At 38.9% G+C, this 19,295-nt stretch overlaps 3 protein-coding genes across 4 annotated transcripts in view; 2 read left to right on the top strand and 1 right to left on the bottom strand.

Moving 5' to 3' along the window:
- Positions 1–7,081, bottom strand: part of ric1 (RIC1 homolog, RAB6A GEF complex partner 1) — a 44,865-nt gene extending 37,784 nt beyond the window's left edge. For both annotated transcript variants that reach the window (XM_005735175.1, XM_005735176.1), the window contains exons 1-2: positions 6,479–7,081; positions 1,413–1,520 (exon numbers count right to left, since the gene is read on the bottom strand). In XM_005735175.1, the coding sequence (XP_005735232.1) occupies positions 1,413–1,520; positions 6,479–6,619 (249 nt within the window). In that variant the 5' untranslated portion in view covers positions 6,620–7,081. The remainder of the gene's footprint in view (positions 1–1,412; positions 1,521–6,478) is intronic.
- Positions 7,082–8,287: 1,206 nt separating this feature from the next.
- exosc2 (exosome component 2) lies at positions 8,288–12,650 on the top strand. Its single transcript, XM_005735172.1, has 9 exons — positions 8,288–8,463; positions 8,796–8,897; positions 8,990–9,035; positions 9,170–9,259; positions 9,531–9,596; positions 9,692–9,760; positions 10,282–10,458; positions 11,607–11,735; positions 12,297–12,650. Exons 1-9 carry the CDS (start codon positions 8,342–8,344, stop codon positions 12,375–12,377), a joined length of 882 nt encoding a protein of 293 aa, XP_005735229.1. The 5' UTR covers positions 8,288–8,341; the 3' UTR covers positions 12,378–12,650.
- A 1,904-nt stretch (positions 12,651–14,554) lies between these two features.
- Positions 14,555–19,295, top strand: part of abl1 (c-abl oncogene 1, non-receptor tyrosine kinase) — a 32,305-nt gene continuing 27,564 nt past the window's right edge. Inside the window, exons 1-2 of the mRNA XM_013911405.1 lie at positions 14,555–15,152; positions 15,903–16,257. Of these exons, the coding sequence (XP_013766859.1) occupies positions 16,131–16,257 (127 nt within the window). The 5' untranslated portion in view covers positions 14,555–15,152; positions 15,903–16,130. The remainder of the gene's footprint in view (positions 15,153–15,902; positions 16,258–19,295) is intronic.

Below are 19,295 nucleotides of genomic sequence, written 5' to 3'. Positions count from 1 at the left end.
AACGCTCCTGCTGCTGCTGGTGGCACCTTTTTCAATCGACTCGCTCTTCAAAGTAGGAAGTGGCTCAGTGCAAAAGGAGGATGGAAAACACCCATTTATTTACACTCATAAATGCTGCTACTTGTGGGCATCCAAAACAAAAACAAACAAAAAAAAAACAAACAAAAAAAACACTGTTCACAAAAATTTTTTCTATGTAGTCAAAAAAATGTATTGCACATTTCCTTTAAATATTGTGATATACTTCTGAAGCTGTATCACCCACTCCTGGGTGCAACATGTTATATCTAACACCAGCGGTCCCCAACCTTTTTTGCGCCATGCACTAGTTTTGTCTGACAATGTTTTCACGGACCGGCCTTTAAGGTGTCATGGACAAATACAACAAAATAAAACCAAGACTGGTACCGAAAAAAAGAAAAAAAATAAGGTTTATTCATAACACACGGGAAAAGGCCCAGGGAAACAGAGTTAACAACAAAAATGACAAAAAAAAACAAAAAACGATAAAAACCTTAAATTCCTGAAAACCTTAAATTCCACACCCAAGGCTCAACTCTCACGGCCCGGTAGCAAATGACTCACGGGCTGTGGCCCAGAGGGTTGGGGACCGCTGTCTTACACAACATGAATTTGCTTTTGACCTTTTTTTAACTGGGGTTTTTTTCTGCACACTGAAGAAGTTTTGATCTTGCAACCAATTCTGACTTTTAACTTGTTTCTTAAGGTTGGGTTTAATTTCCTCACACCTAAAATCAAATGGCCTATTAAAAAAAAAAAAAAAAAAAAAAAAAAAGGAAGAAGAAGAAACAGGCAGAGTTCTTGTAAGACCCTACGCTGTGTTCACTGCATCATTCCATGTTTGGCACTGATCACAACCTGCACTCATGTATATATCATGTATATATCTATCCACTTAGCACTTTAATTCTTATTCTTATTCTTATTTTTATATTTTTATGACAGTATGTTGCACTGAAGCACCGCAGCAATTTCCTAATGTTGTAAACCTGCTCAACATCTGGCAATAAACCCTTTCTGATTCTGATTCTGATTCTGAAGAAGGCAGCACAGACTCTTTGCCTTAACTGCATGCGAACCAATCGTGCTTATGTGAGCAGTCAGCCCTCAAAGACATATGTTTGTGTATGCCAGAAAAGGCTGCTTAACCAGGACATAATTGTGATATATGATTGTTTGATAGCACTTGAAAAGAAAAAAAATATCTCAAAAATATGTGTTGATGTTTACTCTAATATGCGACACAATTTGTCCCAGGGAAACTCAGTCAAAACTACATTTCTGTAGTTGGTATCAACTTTAGTGTTTTGCAGTAACAGAGCTTGGGGGAGAACGTAAGCTGATCAGTCAAACTGCAAATATGATATGACATTGCCAAATGGTGTACTTACCGCCACAGCTATCATTGAGTCGTCTGGTTTCCATTCTGCTTTCTGGTAGAAGCCAAACTGAGCCGCTGCCTTTGCAGACTCGATATAGCTGACTATCAAAACACTGGGCTGTGGGTGGGAAACAGAAATATGGGAAAGAAAGTGAGCTCTGGAGGTCAAAATCATCTGATTTGATATTAAACAAATAACACTGGAGCTACAAAAGAAAACAGCATACCTCTTGTATCAAGTAATTAATATAGAAATATTTTTTAAAATGCTTAAAAAAAACATGCTGTGTGACAGCTAGTAACTCATCTATCTACGAAAAAATAAAAATGAAATAAATCCCAGGCAGCAGCCCAGTAAACAATGTCAGTGTGATATTATGACAGCAGCTTTATTTCTAGTGTTGGTTGTGATTGACAGAGATAATCTATAAAGATATTTGTCAGCCAATGTGCTGGAAGGGGATTTGTCGGGAATGATTTATTGCCTCAAATGGTGGGTATTTGGCAAAGAAGAAATACAGATTTGATTTCAAATTCTTTTCCAAAAATGGGATGACTATAATACCTCAGTGATGCCAAAAATCTCCTACCTAGTGAGGCCCATGGACTGTGAAAAATCTATTTTTACTGAGAAAACAAAAGCATGTTGAGGCTTCTCTTTCTATCACGCAAAATGGATAAACTACAGGTGTGTTGCGAAGTTCTCATACAGCCATCATGGGCATAGATGTCATGGCAATTATGTGGGTTTTCATGACTTTCATGAACTGTTCTTTTTCCAGGGCTGAATGACTGTACAGCATACATCTATAATGACTTTAAAAAACAAGAACTGGGTGCACAAGGTTCTACAATATCTTTTAAATTGGCAAGACCAAGGCCTATTAAATTCTTTTAGTGATCATGACTACAACTGGTGGTTTTTCTTTGGCAGCATAAAAATGATTTGTTTGATAGCACTCATTGGACTGACCAATACTCAGAACAATGGGGAATTCCAAGGAACTCAGTGATGACCTAACATTTACACAAGTTGACACAAGGAGCCATTGCTAAACAAATACATCTTTCAAAAAAAAATGTACACAATTCCAAGTTACTTGAATGTGTCACCACTTTTCCAAAGGGACAGTTTAACCCCAATGACCTGAAAAATGCTGGAACACCAGCATCACTGTCCATAGTGAAGCAGGATTACATCAATGTGGACGACCAAGAAAGAAGCCCTTGATCCAAAATCGACACCTTCAAACTCTACTAAAATTTGCCTTCAGGAGCCAAACGCCTTCTGAAGAAAGTTTTATGTTCAGATGAGACACAATTATTTGGTTGCAATGACAACAGTTATGGTTGGAGGAGTAAAGGTGAAGCTTTCAAACCTGAGGACACTGTACCAACTATCAAAGATGGTGGTGGTAGCATCACGCTCTTGGGCTGTTTTGCTGCCCTTGGCAGATTGCACAAAGTGGATGGAATAACAAAGGAGGACTACCTCCAAATTCTTCAACTTCACTTTAACTCAAGAGTTAGACGGTCGAACTTTGGACACAGTTGGATGTTCCATTGTTCCAGGAAGACAATGATCCCAAACACACATCAAAATTGGTTTTGGAACAGATAAAAAAAGGCTAATATTAAACTTTTGGAATGGTCTTACCAAAGCCTTAACGTTGACCTTATAAACTTTTTTTTGTGAACTATGATTAAAAGCCATGGTTTGTACCTGGAAAATGATCAAATTAAATTAATTCTAGCAAATTCTGCCAAGAAGAGTGGTCAAATATCCAGCCAGAAAGATCCTAGAAGCTTGTTGATGGCTACCAAAAGCAGCTAGTCGAAGTCCAACTTGCTAAGGAATGTTTAACCAAACATAATGGGGATGTACTTACATATTTGAGCCAGTAAGTAAACCTTTAACCCTGTGTGATTTACATGACATTCATCCCTATGATATCTGCATGTATACTTATAACCACAACTGTATGCTTGAGGCTACCACCCTTAGTTTACCTCACCTTATTCTCTCTACAGCAAAATAAGAACTAGCCTACAGCTTCAAAAAGAAAACCTGTATGTCCAACCAATAAATTTTTGAGTTTTAAAACAGCTGCTGAAGAGGGAAAAAAATGTGAAAAGATTTGGTTTCTTAAGATCAAGCATCTGGCACAGTATAATTCAACATTCAACAATAACAGTACAGAGCATCAACAATAATGGAAGCTTGAGACTTGCTACAAAAGTATGACTGCCAATTGATTTTACTGCCAATTGAAGTGGTAATCAAGCTTTTTCATGTGTGGGCTTCACTCTGGTGACCTCTCTTGATTCAGTTAATCCTGTCCTTCCACTTACACAATTAGCACCACAATCATTGAAAACATTTTAAAAGTATGTATGGCATCCCAGAGTGTTAAAGTAAGGCTGTTGAATCAGTTTTCAGTGAGATATAACAAGGATCATTATTACAGTAAAAACAGGACACTGGCTATGGTGAGGTAAAGCAGTAATGTAATTCCAGCTGTGCAACTTTAATGCTGGTATCTACTCACTGTAATGAGACAACGGGCTTAACCATTCCTAAACTATTGTGTCGCTTTCGTAGAATTAAAATTTAATAATGCCAATGATACCTGAACCTGATGGAAACAGAAACCTATCTCCTCATTAGGAAAAGCAAAACTTACTTAAATAGAAGTAGCACACTGACATGTTGGAAGCTCAATAGCTTACTTTTGTCTTTCTACATCAACACACTGGATTTGAAAGGAAACCATCACAGTGAGGTTAGTCTTTACTTTTGGTACTTTCTGTCAGTCACCTGGCAAGACTGAAAACTACTAAGCCAAATTTTTGGTGCCATTTATTTGGTTGAATAATGATTCTATGAAAATGCTGACTTCTCCTTGGGAAAAACCCCTAACTTGCTCATTGCTAATCACAATATTGACAACATTAACAATACCAAAAAAGGATCCAAGTTAAATTGTATGGAAATAAAAGTTTGTGAACTTTTGTTTCCTTATTTTGTTTAAAAATCAAAATTATTTCTTCCTCTGGTAGCCCTGCAGTAGCCTAATGTTAGCCATCTGATAACCCCTAAGCTATACAGAAAAGTTGAAGGACACAATGGACTTAGTAGGGGTGACCAGCACATGTCAAGAGGAAGAAGTTCCTCCAATCGACATTCCTTTTCCTGGATGCCCCACGGATACTTGCAGGCACTCAGAACTCTTAAGAAAGAGGGGAAACAAAACAAGGTCGCATCCTGTGCAGGTCTCTGGAAATTAACTGTAACCCTGATCCATTGTTGCCACAACTCAATAATATTCAGACTGTGTGCATGTATCACAGACCGTTATAAACAATGCACACAAGAGCAGGTTATAAAAATCGATTATATGCTCCCTTTCCATGTCACCATGGCAAAAACGTCCAAATAAACAAGGCCAACAAAGAAGAATTCAAAATACTCTGTATGATGTTGATAAAGATACTGAAGAAGTACTAAAATGGAGGCACACCAAACAATTCATGACCCATTCCGCATTTCTATGGTATTGAAAGCTGAGCTTAGTGGGTAGAGAAGTTCCCTGGAAACAGTGAAAGAGAAACCACATCTACTCTCTGCATTTTTTTAAATTTTAGCTTTAAAAAAAAAAAAGTGTGAAAAACAGGAATTAATATGAAGCTGCCACCATGTCCAACATCACCTGAATCCCACATGCAGTGACTCAAAATATATATAGAAATATACATATTTTTTCTTATGCTGTTAGACTTCTTCAATTAACCCTTGTTTCAACAACTTATCAAGAAAGTCCTTGATGTTTTTATTTGCATTTCTTGGGAAGAAGAGATTGCCAATAAAGCATTCATGTGTTTGACAAGCTACTGACCTACCACTACAGTCTGTCCTTCCAAGTTCCATTTTGAATGTCACATCACTGGCATCACTATCTGTTCAGCCCTGTTTATGTTGTTACCACGCACCTCAAAGTCACTGCTCCCTTGGCTCTATACCAGCAGGTTCAGGAGTCAATTAAGCCAGATGTTTTAGATGTTGCAGTGCTCAGAGTTTGGTGTTTTGTTAAGAAACCAGCTGCAGCACAGCATGTTGGCACTTTTATAAACTTATTGGACTGCACCAATAAGTTTATAAATAGACAGAATTAACATTGACTGATTGGTTTAAGTCACTGCGAAATGTTCCTGTCATGTGATGCATTTGTGGCCATGACATACAAAATAAACACCGCGATTATTGTGCTGAGATAAGTGTTGACATTTATTTTGTAACTGCGCTGCCTAAATTCCTGAAAACTACTGGTAAGCAAAACATGTCATGGCATGTTTTGAACACTATTACAAATGTTTTGTTGACAGTAACTTAACCTTTGACCTGTATGTTGCTGGGTAAAACTGATGAGTAGAGTGGAGGTAGCTGTACTTGGCTTAGGTGGTAGCGTAGGTGGTCTACCAATCTAAAGGTAGTGGACTGCTCCCTGACTCCTCCAAAGGTACTGACCCCCGCTATGTAGGCATCTGTATGAATGTGTGTAACACTTATAGTAAGAAAGTGTTTTGAATGCTCAACTGAGCAGAAAGGCACTATATAAGTACCAGTCCACCTACCAAAGTATACAATTTACTAACATTTGGGCAACTTTAAACTGAACTGCTATAAAGCGTGTATCAGGTGAACACCAATCCACTGTGGTTGAGTTTTGCTGTCAAATTATTGTTTTAACTTAAGTAATGAATGACACATCCACGTGTAATGATGTGTAACGAGTTCACCTGCCGTCTGATATCTGTGTACGTGGAACCCTCTGCCAACACATGAAGGTTAAAAAAAGAAAGAAGACGTAGTAGTTTGAGTGACTCATATGGGGACACCACAGTTTCTCCCCGTGTTTATTTACGGCACTTAATAAAACATGAAGGGCAGCCGGCCAGGTTATCACCCTCTGCTGCAATGCGTTTGAAATGAAAACGGCACCAGATCACATCTTAGCTAGCGTTTTTTTGTTTTGGTTTTGTCAGCTGATTTCAAGACCGATCAGAGTTTCAACTCACCCGACTAAACCAAACGCTGAGCTGCGTCTCTGACAGCAGAGCGAAGTAAAAGCGCTGGGAGCTGGGCTGGATGTAGAAGGGCTCCTCTTCGCTCCTCAGCGGACAAAGCAGCCTCCGTGGCCAGCCGGTTAGAAAATACATGACGGCAAACTCACTCCGCCTCGGCGCAGCAGTGCCAAATAGTTTGTGGCCCCCTGTTCCTCCTTAAGTGCAATATTTAATCCAGGTGACTCATGAGCGGCTCCGGAAATACAAAAAAAATTATAAGGTATATACAAGCCAGTGTTGACACCGGTTAAGGGTACCATACAGCTTCCAAACAGCCGAGTGAGGCTACACAGCTAGCCCGGGCTAGCGCTGGCTTTTCAACTTAAAGCTAATGAGAAGTCCAAGTGTAACCGAAAACAACAGCGCGCAAACCTGCAGCGTCACCATACGGCCCCAAACGGCGGGTTCAGACTCAAGAGCGGACCGATTAACTTCCACACCCGGTGCCGTGTGGGTTCTAGCGAAGTGTGGATCTGCGGTGTTTAGTAACAGCAAAGCGTCCAGTTTTCACTCCTCTGTGCCTCACCGTCGCCATCTTTCCAAGAGTCTGTCTGACCAAAAGCTGATTGGCTGCAATAGTGGAAGTTTGCGTCCTGTTGACATCTGACGTCACCGCTCGTTGTGCGAATCCAGGTGGCGGTGTCGGCAGCTTGGCTCGATGCTGCCACCTGGTGGTAAAAATGGAAATGCCTGGGAAAAACAATTTCATAGGGGGTGTGACTTAACTGCAGTCTATCTGACATCTTTTAATTGTAATACATTCTTTTTCTTCTACTTTTAATTCTTCTTTTCATTATTATTATTTGCAACCATTGCACTGAATCCTGCAACCATAATCCACATTAGATTTGCTATGTTCTTTTTAAATCAACATATATCAACACAAGCTTTTAACCTAATTATTTAGAGCCTGTGCATCAGTTTTATCTCTTATATCCAGCTCATAAATCCATCCATGAAATGGCGCGCTATTTAGCAGAATAAAAGTATTATTGAAATAACATGGAATTTTAATCATGTTAGTGTATCATTCTTCCCATAATAATAAAATAAAATAAAGTTTGTGGAACAGGACTATGCTGAAGCACTCAGTGAGTGTTGATGGACAAGTAGAGAGAAGGTCAGGAGGAGTTGCACTGGGTCTTTGTGGAGCCAGAGAAAGGGTAGGTTTACAAGATGGATATATGACCTGCTGTGTTGTATGGTTTGGAGATCACAGTGTCAACATAAAGACGGGAGACTGATCTGGAGGTGGCAGAGCTGAAGATAATGAGATTACCACTGGGAGTCCACCAGGATTAGAAATGAGTATATCAGAGAAATAGCTCAGGCTGAGTGGTTTGAAAAATAAGTCAAGAGAGGCAAGGCTGAGATGGTTTGGAGCGAAGGATAGCAGATATACGGGACAAAGGATGGAGCTGCCAGGCAGGAGGAAAACAGGAAGACCACAGAGAAGATTCATTCATGTAGTAAAGGAGGATGTGCAGTTGTTGTGACAGAGGAGGATGCTAGAGAGATGCAGGGAAGCAGCTAGATGTTGTCAGCGGCTAAAGAAGGAAAAGAAGCAGTGTTTGTGAGTTTTCCTCCCCATAAACATTTACTGTTTATATATATATATATCACTAACGCCACAGATATAAGACATGTATTAAAAAAATTTTAAACTTTATTTATTTATTTATTTACATTTTATTTGACTAGGTGCTTTTTAAAAGTAAATAAATACAACTAACGCGTCAGTAGGTGGCGGTAAAACTCTTATCAGTTCCGCAAACCGCCAAAAAAGTGAAGAGAAGAAGAAGCAAAGGAAGAAGCATGGCTGCAGATATGAGATTACCGACTATTAGAAAAACCGTGTCGCTATCAGCGTCTGCTTTTGACCGAAAAGATCTGGTCGTACCGGGGGATGTTATTACTTCAGACACTGGGTTCATGAGGTAGGTGTTGGTTTTATTTGAGTTATTATGGGAAATCAACCAAACACAGGAGTGTGCTGCTGTTCGGGTCTGGTTCAGGTATCTGGCTTGTAAAGGTAAATAAATAAAAGCTCCAGATGACAGCCAGTGCCATACTGAATTAGCAGGTGAGCATAAAGTCAGCCGGTCTCATTTGCAACCTTCTACACTGATACACAGTAAGGATAAGGACTCTAATCGGATAAACTGCCGCATTGTGTTGTGTGACCTCTGAATGCTGCACTTTACCCTTGTTTCTTTTTCTTTTTTGGCTGTTCTCTTCAGAACTAATGTTTGATACCGTCTGTCCGCAGGGGTCATGGCACCTACGTTGATGACGACAAGTTGACAGCTTCAGTCGCAGGAGAGGTGCAGAGGGTGGACAAACTCATCTGTGTCAGGCCACTTAAGACCAGGTGAGTGATTGAACTCTTAAACGGTCAAAGACTTAGATAGGCCTGTCATCTATATACTCATTCTTACATTGTAAAGTGTGCTTTGATTGCAGGTTTAATGGTGAGGTTGGAGATGTTGTGGTTGGCAGAATTACAGAGGTAATGCCTAGTATTTGTTCTCATATACAACCACTTTAGTTATAAGAAAAGACAGTGATTGCAGAAACTTGTTTTCATTTTGGTTCATTTTGGGGTTTTTTTTAAATTTTCTTCTTCTTCTTTAAAATGTATAGGTGCAGCAGAAAAGATGGAAGGTGGAGACAAACTCCCGACTGGACTCTGTCCTCTTGTTGTCTTCTGTAAACCTGCCAGGAGGAGAGTTGGTGAGATGGTAGAAAGTGTGATTCACTGGGAGAAGACAGCTTTGGCTGACGTATTAAAATTAATATTTGATCATCTTTCTTTCTTTCTTTCTTTCTTTCTTTCTTTCTTTCTTTCTGTCTTTCTGTCTTTCTTTCTTTCTTTCTGTCTTTCTGTCTTTCTTTCTTTCTTTCTGTCTTTCTGTCTTTCTTTCTTTCTGTCTTTCTGTCTTTCTTTCTTTCTGTCTTTCTGTCTTTCTTTCTGTCTTTCTTTCTTTCTGTCTTACTTACTTAGAGGAGAAGATCAGCAGAAGATGAGCTGACCATGAGAGAATATCTTCAGGAGGGAGATCTCATCAGTGTAAGTCAGACTTCTCTATTATAATTTCTCACTGGCTTTCCAGTGATTTTATTCCCGGTTACATAATCTGTGTTGAACCTTTCTTGTGGTTTCAGGCAGAGGTGCAGTCTGTCTTCTCGGATGGAGCTCTTTCACTTCACACCCGTAGTTTAAAGTATGGAAAAGTAAGTTATTCCAGTGTACACAAAGATATGTGAAAAGGTAAAGGGCAAGTTTATTTATATAGCACATTACAAATGACCAGAGTTGATCAAAGTACTTCACAAGTAAGATGTCAGGGTTTTTTTAAAGGCCGGAAAGTAGAAACTGAGCAAAGAAAAGTAAAAAGATCTATTATGGCAGATCTATTATGAAATAGAAACACATTCAAGAGACTCAGGGCAACAACTGAAAAGCTCAATGACCCCTATTTTTTATTTTATTTTTTTTGATTAGCAGACCTCAGAGCTCCGAAAGAAGTGTGGACATTAATAAGACCAGACAAATATGGGGGGGGGGGAGGCCAACCTATTTAGTATCCTAAAAACAATCAATAAAATATTCAAATTAACCCTAAAACTGACAGGATGCCAGTGAAGTCAAGCTAAAACTGGAGTAACTGTGTTAGTTCAATAATAAGAGTAACGATCGTTATTTTTATTTTCATTTAAACTAACACCCTGTCTCTACTTCCTCTGACTATCAGTTGGGTCAAGGAGTACTGGTCCAGCTTTCCCCTTCTCTGATCAAGAGGCAGAAAACGCATTTCCACAACCTGCCGTGTGGCGCATCCATTATCCTGGGGAATAATGGCTTTGTGTGGTTGTATCCCACACCGGGCCAACAAGAGGAGGAAGCTGGGGGTTTCTACACCAGCCTTGAGGTAGGACACCACAAAAAACTGTATTCCATATTTTTATTACTGATCAATGGGCATATGAATTTGGAAAACAATTTCTTGTTGTTTTAGGAAATGTAGGAATTTCAAATTGATACAATCGGTGCATTTACTAAAAATGTTGGTTGACTTCAAATCTCAGTGGAATTGACCTCAAGGTCAAAGGTCAAGTTCTCTGAAAGGTTTGTCTACTCAGAAGCTGAGGGGTAGCACTGGTGGTTGCCCACATTTTTCCTTCTGCTTTCCCAAGTTTGGAAAAGTAATGGATACTAATTTAATGTTTGAGTATTGATTTAAGTACATTTACATCAAGATTGAAAGAACTATGTGTCCGTTTTCTCTGCGCACAAATCGCAATAGTAGTTTTCAGCTTGGCTGCTAAAAGTTCACTGAGAGTATTGAGCTGTTCTTGTCTATCAGTAGGAGGATTCAACACACAGCCATGCTTATAAAGAAAGTAACAAGAGACAGAAAAGCAACAATGTATCAAAATATAGTTAATATATTGTATATTATATATCAAAAGGTAGTAAATTTAAAAATGTAATTTAAAATAAAGGTGTGCACTGAAAAACTAAGTAGAGAAAACATGTAGAGAACCTAAGCATTGAGCACAAGGAACAGTTTTATTTTTTTCTAAATGGAAAGGCCTGGTTGTAGTTTGCAAAATCAGTGAGAGTTCTGGAACAAATTTTTATGGACTGATGAACTAAAACTTGGAAAGAGGCTCGGGCATGCATGGCTGTCAATGGAACGGGAACGCTGCCATCCATTAATGATTTTTACTGCTCACACAAGTAGTGTTTTGTGTGCTTAGCTTCAACCAAATGCACAAACTTTCATCATTCAACCTAAAGGCAAGGCCAGAGCAACCAACTATTCCATCAAGTTGGGGCATCCTTGACTGTTTGAGTCAATCACCTTCGTGTGCCACACTCGGCTTGGTAAAAAAGCACCTTCAGCAACACGGGCTGAAGGCAGCTTCAGTCTGAAGGAGCATTAGAAAGACGTTTAAAAAAATGTTTGCAAGTTGAAGACTTGCAAGAGTATGTAATGATGCTCCGGATGCTTGTGGTTTACACCGTACACACAGAGCTTATTTGTTTGTGCATCTCTCATCTCTGGTTCCTCAGCCTGTCAGCCTGTCGGATCGAGAGGTCATTTCACGGTTGAGAAACTGCCTGCTGGCTTTGGCTGCGCACAAAGTCCTCCTGTACGACACCAGTGTTCTCTACTGCTACGAATCATCACTTCAGCACCAGGTAAGAATCATTCCAGTAAAAACCAGCCTTTGAAACTAAATTATTGACATTACTACAATTTACAGTCATTTTTTGTTATAATGACACCTGTTGTTTCATGTTTGTAAACAATATGATTACAAAACTATTGCAACACCAGAAAACCCCCAACTCTTTTCTGTGTCATATTGTGCCACCTAGTGGTCATACTGTAATTCTCCAGCTCCTGGGCACCACTAGTGGAAAAAATACTGTGCAGTTCTCAACTTTGACTCGGCTGTTTTTGCAGTGTGGAACAGTCACGGTTGATTTCATTGCTCTTTGGGGTGGGGAACAAATGACTTAATCGCCCATGCGTCTCGCAAACACTACTCTTGCAATGATATCAGCATATCCACTATGTGGCACATTTTTCTTCTGTATTATATTTACAATCGAGCCAACCCATATAAAGTGTTACTGTGCACTCGCGCTCAAGCTGCAACTCGATAAAAACACTTTCTGTTACCATAAACACAGACTGAAAACATGTACATCCATGGGTGTATGTGGTTATGCTTTTGATTTATGTTGTCTCTGTAGGTGAAGGACATCTTAAAACCAGAGGTGATGGAGGAGATTGTAATGTTGACACAACAGAAGCTCTTGGAACAGGAGGGTTAAAGAGCCCAAAGCCTTGTCACAAGTCAAAATCACATCAGGCCAGCTGTGGACCCGACCACTGATCTGAAAGCTGAATTAGCTTTATTTTCTTAGAGATATAATTAAATTGTCAAAGTCCAACGTGTTTTATTAAAGGAAACCAGTATTATTGTTGGGTTGTTTTTAATAGCAAACGCAAGTGAAGTGTAACTCGTTCAATGTGTGCAGCATTCCAGCTATTCTAAAGTTTTACAAAATAATAGTCAATATTTTTTTTTTTCATGTGAGATATATACTGTATACAATAAATTTTGTGATTTCTATAAATTTTCACTGCATCTCAGTGTGGTCTGTCTGTGAACAAGGAAAAAACGTATCTGGGAATCTTTATTGTTTGGGCTCTAGTTCTTACAGGATTTTTTTTTTTTTTTTAATTTAAATATCAATATCGGGCAATTTTAAAAATCTAACATAGTAGCCAATACTTTTTTGTCTTCTTTCAGATACATGAAAAAGATTTCTTGAAATTTTCCGTGTAGTTACTAATGACCCTTTACTAAGATTATGTGACGGTGCTGTTTAAAATGATATTTTTGTATCGTTGCAACAAGTTACACATTATTTATTTACACTCTTTAAAACTTTTGTTGGATCAGCTGGTTGTTCTGTTTGTGGTGTGCCAAACACATGTTGGCAATAGGAAAGTTTCAGAGTTGTGGAGCTCTTTCAGTCATGTTAATGTTCATTTATTAGACATTAATCTGATATATTGGTTAAGCTGATTAGAACAAAACTTCTCACGTCAGCAGTAAAGGTTACGTATAATCACCATTTTAGTGGTTTTAATGGTGTCTGGAAATTGGTAGTTTTTAGTTATTATTTTAGGTTTGAGGGTATTCTTGCATAATCCATCCACTTTAAACGGCTCAATAATGGTGAAATGGGACTTTTCTTGAATAGATTGCTCCATAACCTCCTTTTCTTCTGTTTTACACATCCTTTGGTGGATTTGCTAATGTGCTAGGGGGTGACTAGCTTGTAAAAATGTTTGAGCAGCTGGAACTCTATGATAAAATTCAGAAGTCATAGTTGACTCAGTAACTGCCCAAAGTGCCCAGTCACTGAGACAGTGGAAAAGCTAAAGCAAACCCAAACCATAATGTTTCCACCACCATGATTCACAGTATGAGTATGGCTTTGGTATTTGCCACTTCACTGGTACTGTAAACTGTAGTTTTTTTTTTGTTTTTTTTTAACTTTCTTTTTATTGTTTTTCTTTAAACACTATACAACAAAACAACAACAACAAAAAGATAAATACAACAAGTAGGATAACAAAAAAAAACAAACATGTTGGATCTCTTTGTTTCTAGTTTGTGGTAATGAGGTATGTTTGTTCTTAATTTTGGGTGTTATAAAAAATCTAATTACATTTTCCAGCAGTGCAGTCTCCAGGCACGTGATGATGTTGTTGACTGCTGTATTTTCCAGGTTTGTGACCATTCCTCATCAGATATGTTCACTCCCACTGTAGTTTTATTCTAATTTTCCTCCTGGACAATAAATGCTTTCCCTTGACACCTCTCATGTAGGTTAGATTTGTATAATATCTTTCTTGCGGTTGCAAGAATCCCTGCTAACCCTGTGAAGAAAGTTTTCTTTTCTCTGCTTTTAGTGTCTTTAAGTTCCCTTAAAGTGGATAATTACAACACACCAGAACACAACAATATATATGTTAGAGATTTAAATTAGGTAAATTCCTTTAGATCGTGTAAAATATATATTTATATACAATCATAGGTTCACTCCCTACAGAGATCCTGATAACATGCCACCCCTGATTCTAATAAGTATCTCAAAGTGGGATAAATGTTGAGTTAGATGCTTTAAAACTGAGTAAAGTAACCAAATTTGTGTAATTTATCTGTAAGCACAGAATCGAGTGTTTTCATAGTTTGATATGCCAAAAATCATATATCCATACATATATCCTGAAGACAATTAGGCCTGGGCTAGATCATATTCTTGAGCAGTGAGTTCTTTATGGCTTTGATCAAATCCACCATTATATGTGTGGGTGGATGAACCTTTAACCTGTGTACCTTCAGCTTTTCTCCCCTGTGTGAGCGTACTCTCTCTGCCTCAGCGTGGCTGCAGTGTTGTTGCTCTCCCAGCACAACAAACCTTTGCTCTAGTCCTCCTGTGCTAGTCCACGCACGCACGTGACGTCGTACGTCGCCCCACCCACCCAGTAAACCACCTTGCGTATGGAAGTATGGCGGCCCCAGCTACAGAACTACTACTCGGCCAAAGTTTACTGCTGCGATTTTCACGTGAAAGCTATGAATAAGTACGAGAGCCAGGGGTTTGGTAACGAAGAGCTCGGCGACTGTGAACAGAGGAAAGGACTTGTAAAAAGAGTCGTCGCTCTCTGCCCGGCTGAGTTGCCTCGATTTGCCTTGATTGAAGTGCCTTTTAGTCCGGGTACCGCAGGGGAAGAAACTCCGCAAGACGAGAAAAGTGGACACGGAAGTTTGAAACCAACTGTGGCTTTGGAAAGACCAGCTGCAAAGTGTTGAAAGGGTGGCGGTCAAATCATGTTTTTGTGAGACGTTTAAGTGCACTTGTCGGCGGTTTCCCTACCAGCGAGCCAGCGACAGCCAACTGTTGCCTGCTTGGTGTGCATTTAAGGGTCTGGCGCTGCATACCACCAGCAGTTGGTTAGCTTTCATGGCTATCTCCAACATTAGCTTAAGGTCGCCAGCTAACAAATCATATATATGTTTCTGTGACCGTGTAAGTTTCTGTAAACACTTGTTTTTACTCCCCACGGCGTTCGTAACTAGAGCAAAAGTTTGCTTTATCTGGCACATTTACTTCAGTGCCTGTTACTGATGATTAAATGATCTTTTTTTTCATTATTTTTTTTTTAAACTTTGGTGTTCCAATAAAATAAGGGCAGTATTGTTATGGCTATCAATACTTGCTACTTTTCTTGCTTTTTCTCTCCGTGACTAGTTTTTAAATCTAACACTTGGCAGTTTTTTTTTGCATATCTATAATAGAATAAAATAGAATAGCCCTTTATTGTCATTGTACAACTAAATTGTGGGTGCTCCACACCAACTGTGCGGAATAAAATGTAAATGGTAGATAGCAGGAATAAATATGAGTGTATCTTAACCTAGATTAGGGGTTTTAATAGCTATCTTTTTTATTTAAAGAGCCTTGAGGCAACTGATATTGTGTTTGGCGCTATATAGATAAAAACTGAATTGAATAGACGGGCATTAAAATTAGAAAATTTAGCTGACGTTTAGGTTATAGGCAACAGGGGAAAACTAATTTGTATAGAAAAGGAAACACCTGACATCACAATTAAAGTGGAACACAATAAAACTAAATGAGCAGTTAAGATTAGCTTGTGGTTTGTTATTTGGCACATAAACTACCAGTCAAATTAGTTCTTGTTTTATTTTGACTTTAGGGTCATATTTCTTTGTGTTAAATGAACTCATCACTGAATCTTGTTTTATTTGTCTCTAGATCGTTGTGAAATGTCCTGTAAAGCACTCACACTCCATTAATGCATGATAAACAGAGACCTACTGGAGCATCACTGATTTGTGTTGGTGACCTCCATCACCTAAATTCTGGGAGGGGAGTGCTCGAGCCAGGGGAACGGATTCTTTTCTTTTCCCAATCTCCTCTTTTCCTGGTGGGCAACTGAGTCCAGCTTGGAGAGTCCCGGCTGCGGCCTGGCACCCTGCCCTTATGGGGCAGCAGCCGGGGAAGCTTGTAGGGGACCAGAGGAGACCCAGTTTGCCGGCCTTCATCAAGGGCTCGAAGAAGGAATCATCACGCCATGGGAACCAGCCCTGTAATGTTTTTGCTGTGCACGGTAAGATCAAATGTTTTTGTCACTTATTACGTTGACAGCAAATGGATTTCCTAAAGTATAATAAATTTGCTCAGTAGGGGAAATTCTTGATTGTTGAAGTGTGCATGTGTGCATTTTGAAGCTTTTTTTTATTTGTTTTTTTGAATATCTTGTGTGGGCATTGGCCTGAAATCAAGCACAAAAAAATTCATTGTTATTTTTGACTCTGTCTGTGACAAACATTTTTTCAGCAGAATAAATCCCACAGTGAAAATGCACTTACTGGAGCAACCACTGTACATATTAGCCAAAGCTAAAAATCGATTATGATCTGACTAATTAATCAATGAAGATAAAATAAATTGCTGTCCAGCTGCTATATTTATGTTCTTTTTAAATTTTACACACTTTGTGCATAAAAAACCAGTATATTTTTAAAGCTCATTTTTAAGAAAAACGATGACATGTAGCTTGTATTTGATGGAAATCTATTAGTAAACATTACCAAATTAACTGTTTACTAATAGATTGAGGAGATGAGTTTACACTTGACCCTTTACAAGATGTAACTTAGTTTATTAAATGTGTGTTTATTATAATAATGACCTCCACAGATGGAAGCAATGTTCTAATGTAATGTCATAAAGGTTTTTTGAGCTTCTTGGGCACAGAAATGCCTTTAAACCTTCAACACAGTCTTTAAAATATTTTTAGCAAATGTGTGCAGTATGCTGAGGGTTTTTCTGACTTTACACTGTCAGACACACGAGATAAACTTTGAGTGACTGCTCATTGTCAACATGTCAAATCTTAACATGAGTGATCAGTCCAGGAATGTTTGGTAGTTTGGTTTAAAAATATACTTCAATGATTAATGGAATATCAGAATAGTTGCATTGTTTCTCCACACCTTTGGAAGCCATGTTTGCCTCTGGGTAAGACTGGCATACTGTTGGTGCAGAGCTTCACCACGTGTGAGAGAGAAGTCTTACCTGGGTGTGTGTCGTCTTTGTGGTTGGCGGGAAGTGTATCGTTTATGTCCATTTAAAGCCGTCTGATTTTGTTTCTGTTTTTCTGCTGGTTTGAGTCTCTTGTTTTTTGTCCACATATTCGATCAGAGCAGACTTCCATAGTTTTAAACATTGCTTATGAAACACTGTCATGTCATGTATTACTTTGCCTCATGTTTCTGTCATTGCTAGCTTATTATTTTCCAGTTTGACTAGTAAAACTGTCTTTGTCTAAATGTGTTGCCCAGAATAGTTAAACCTAAAAAATAAAAAGGTGCAGGAAGGCTTGCACTCTGTTCTAGATCAAAAAAGAAATGTATGATAGTAGGATTTTTAATTTGCCCCTGTAAACTTTTTTAATTGGTCTTAAATTTTCTGCAGTGAGGGGTTCAGATCAAACAGGAAGTAGATTATTACTGCATTAAGCATTTCTGTCTAAAGACCAGACATGCACCGATTGTGAAATTCATGGGTAATATCAGTGTTTAGAATATGGCTGAGTGTCGATTCTGATGGGTTTTTTTTGTGTTATGTTTCCTGTGTTTACAAAATCTACAGAGGTATAAATGTTTTTGAAACCTTTCAGCTCTGCACACGTTCTTTTAACATTTATACACCAGTGCAAAGTTATTAATCACTGGCATCTGTAAATGTCATTTTAGTGGTGAACTTTTGCAGTATTGATACTGGCTGATTCCTGGGTGCACCCCTATGTGAGGCATCAGTGGAAAGAGAGGTAAACAGATATTATCAATGTAGAAGACAATTTTTCAAAGTAATGGAAGGGCTGCAGAAAAAAGATACTCATTATTATCAGAGATGCATCTTTTTTTAATTTAATTTTTAATATGATTTTTAATTAGTGGATGTGAATCATGCATCTAGCTAACTGATAGGTTAACCGAATGTGTCTTTAGCGTTGTGATTGCCTTGGCAGGATTGCTTTCCACTGACTCTAAAGCTTGCTTAACACAGTGGGGAACAGGACATCGAAGGTCATGCAAACAGAATGAAATTGTGTGCTGGTAAATGGATCGAATTTTGTAAAGGGTTACTGACATGGGATGCATTTGCTTTTCCTTTCTATCCCTTTCCTCTTGTGATGTGCAGGTTAGACCGTAAGAGGGGATGTGAGTCACAGTGCAAGAGGAGGGCAAGATCAACACATGATTTTATGTTTTGTTTTTTTCTTCCCGGTGAAGCAAACTAGTTAAAACTAGGATCTTTAGAACCATGCTGCTTCTCAGCAGGCAGGTTCAGACCTCTGCATGCAGCTGCTTGGGAAAGAGACAGAGGTAGTGAGGGGCAAGCAAAGACCTGTTTCTGTTCTTGGCACTTCTGCATGCTGTGTGTGTAGGTATGTACTGTGTTTAGGCATGGTTAGCTTGTACAGAACTATTCCATTTTTAGCTTTCACCATGTGTGTTTCAAATTGCAGTGTGTGCGTGCTTAAGTTAATCATACAACTGTGTAGTTCAATAATTAAAGTACATAGTTAGTTAACTGAAATGAATCTTAAAAACCAGAATATGGGGGAATTAACTGAAAAAATGCAAAATGTTTCATTGACATTGTTGCGTTTGTTGGGGAGAAAACTTACAGACATACAGTACAGGACTTCAGAGTCACACTGCTAGCGATCAAAGATTTATGTAAATTTGACAAGCTGAACGCATTCTGTAATGCACAGGAGATACGGCATGAGATCGGCTGTAGACCATTGTCAGTCAATCAGGACGCAGATCACAATACATTATGGGGAAAAAAAAAAGCAAAGAAATTAGCGAAACAGCGAGGCCACGAAAGGTGAACTGCATTACAGTGAGGGACCACTGTACTGCAGTTTGTGTTGTGTTTCTATCCATCTATCCATTTTCTCCTGGTGATCCTTTTCAGGGTTGCGGGAGGCAAATCCCAGCTACCACAGGGTACATCCTGGACAGGTCGCCAGTCTGTCGCAGGACTAACACATAGAGACAAACAACCATTTGCACTCACATTCACACCTATAGGCAATTTAGAATGACCAATTAACTTAACCCCACTAAC

This window comes from Pundamilia nyererei, unplaced genomic scaffold (assembly GCF_000239375.1).
Source record: "Pundamilia nyererei isolate P.nyererei 1_Seehausen unplaced genomic scaffold, PunNye1.0 scaffold00063, whole genome shotgun sequence".
Classification (NCBI taxonomy): Eukaryota; Metazoa; Chordata; class Actinopteri; order Cichliformes; family Cichlidae; genus Pundamilia; species Pundamilia nyererei.
Note: the sequence above shows the minus strand (reverse complement) of the source record. Positions and strands in the feature narration are given on the sequence as shown.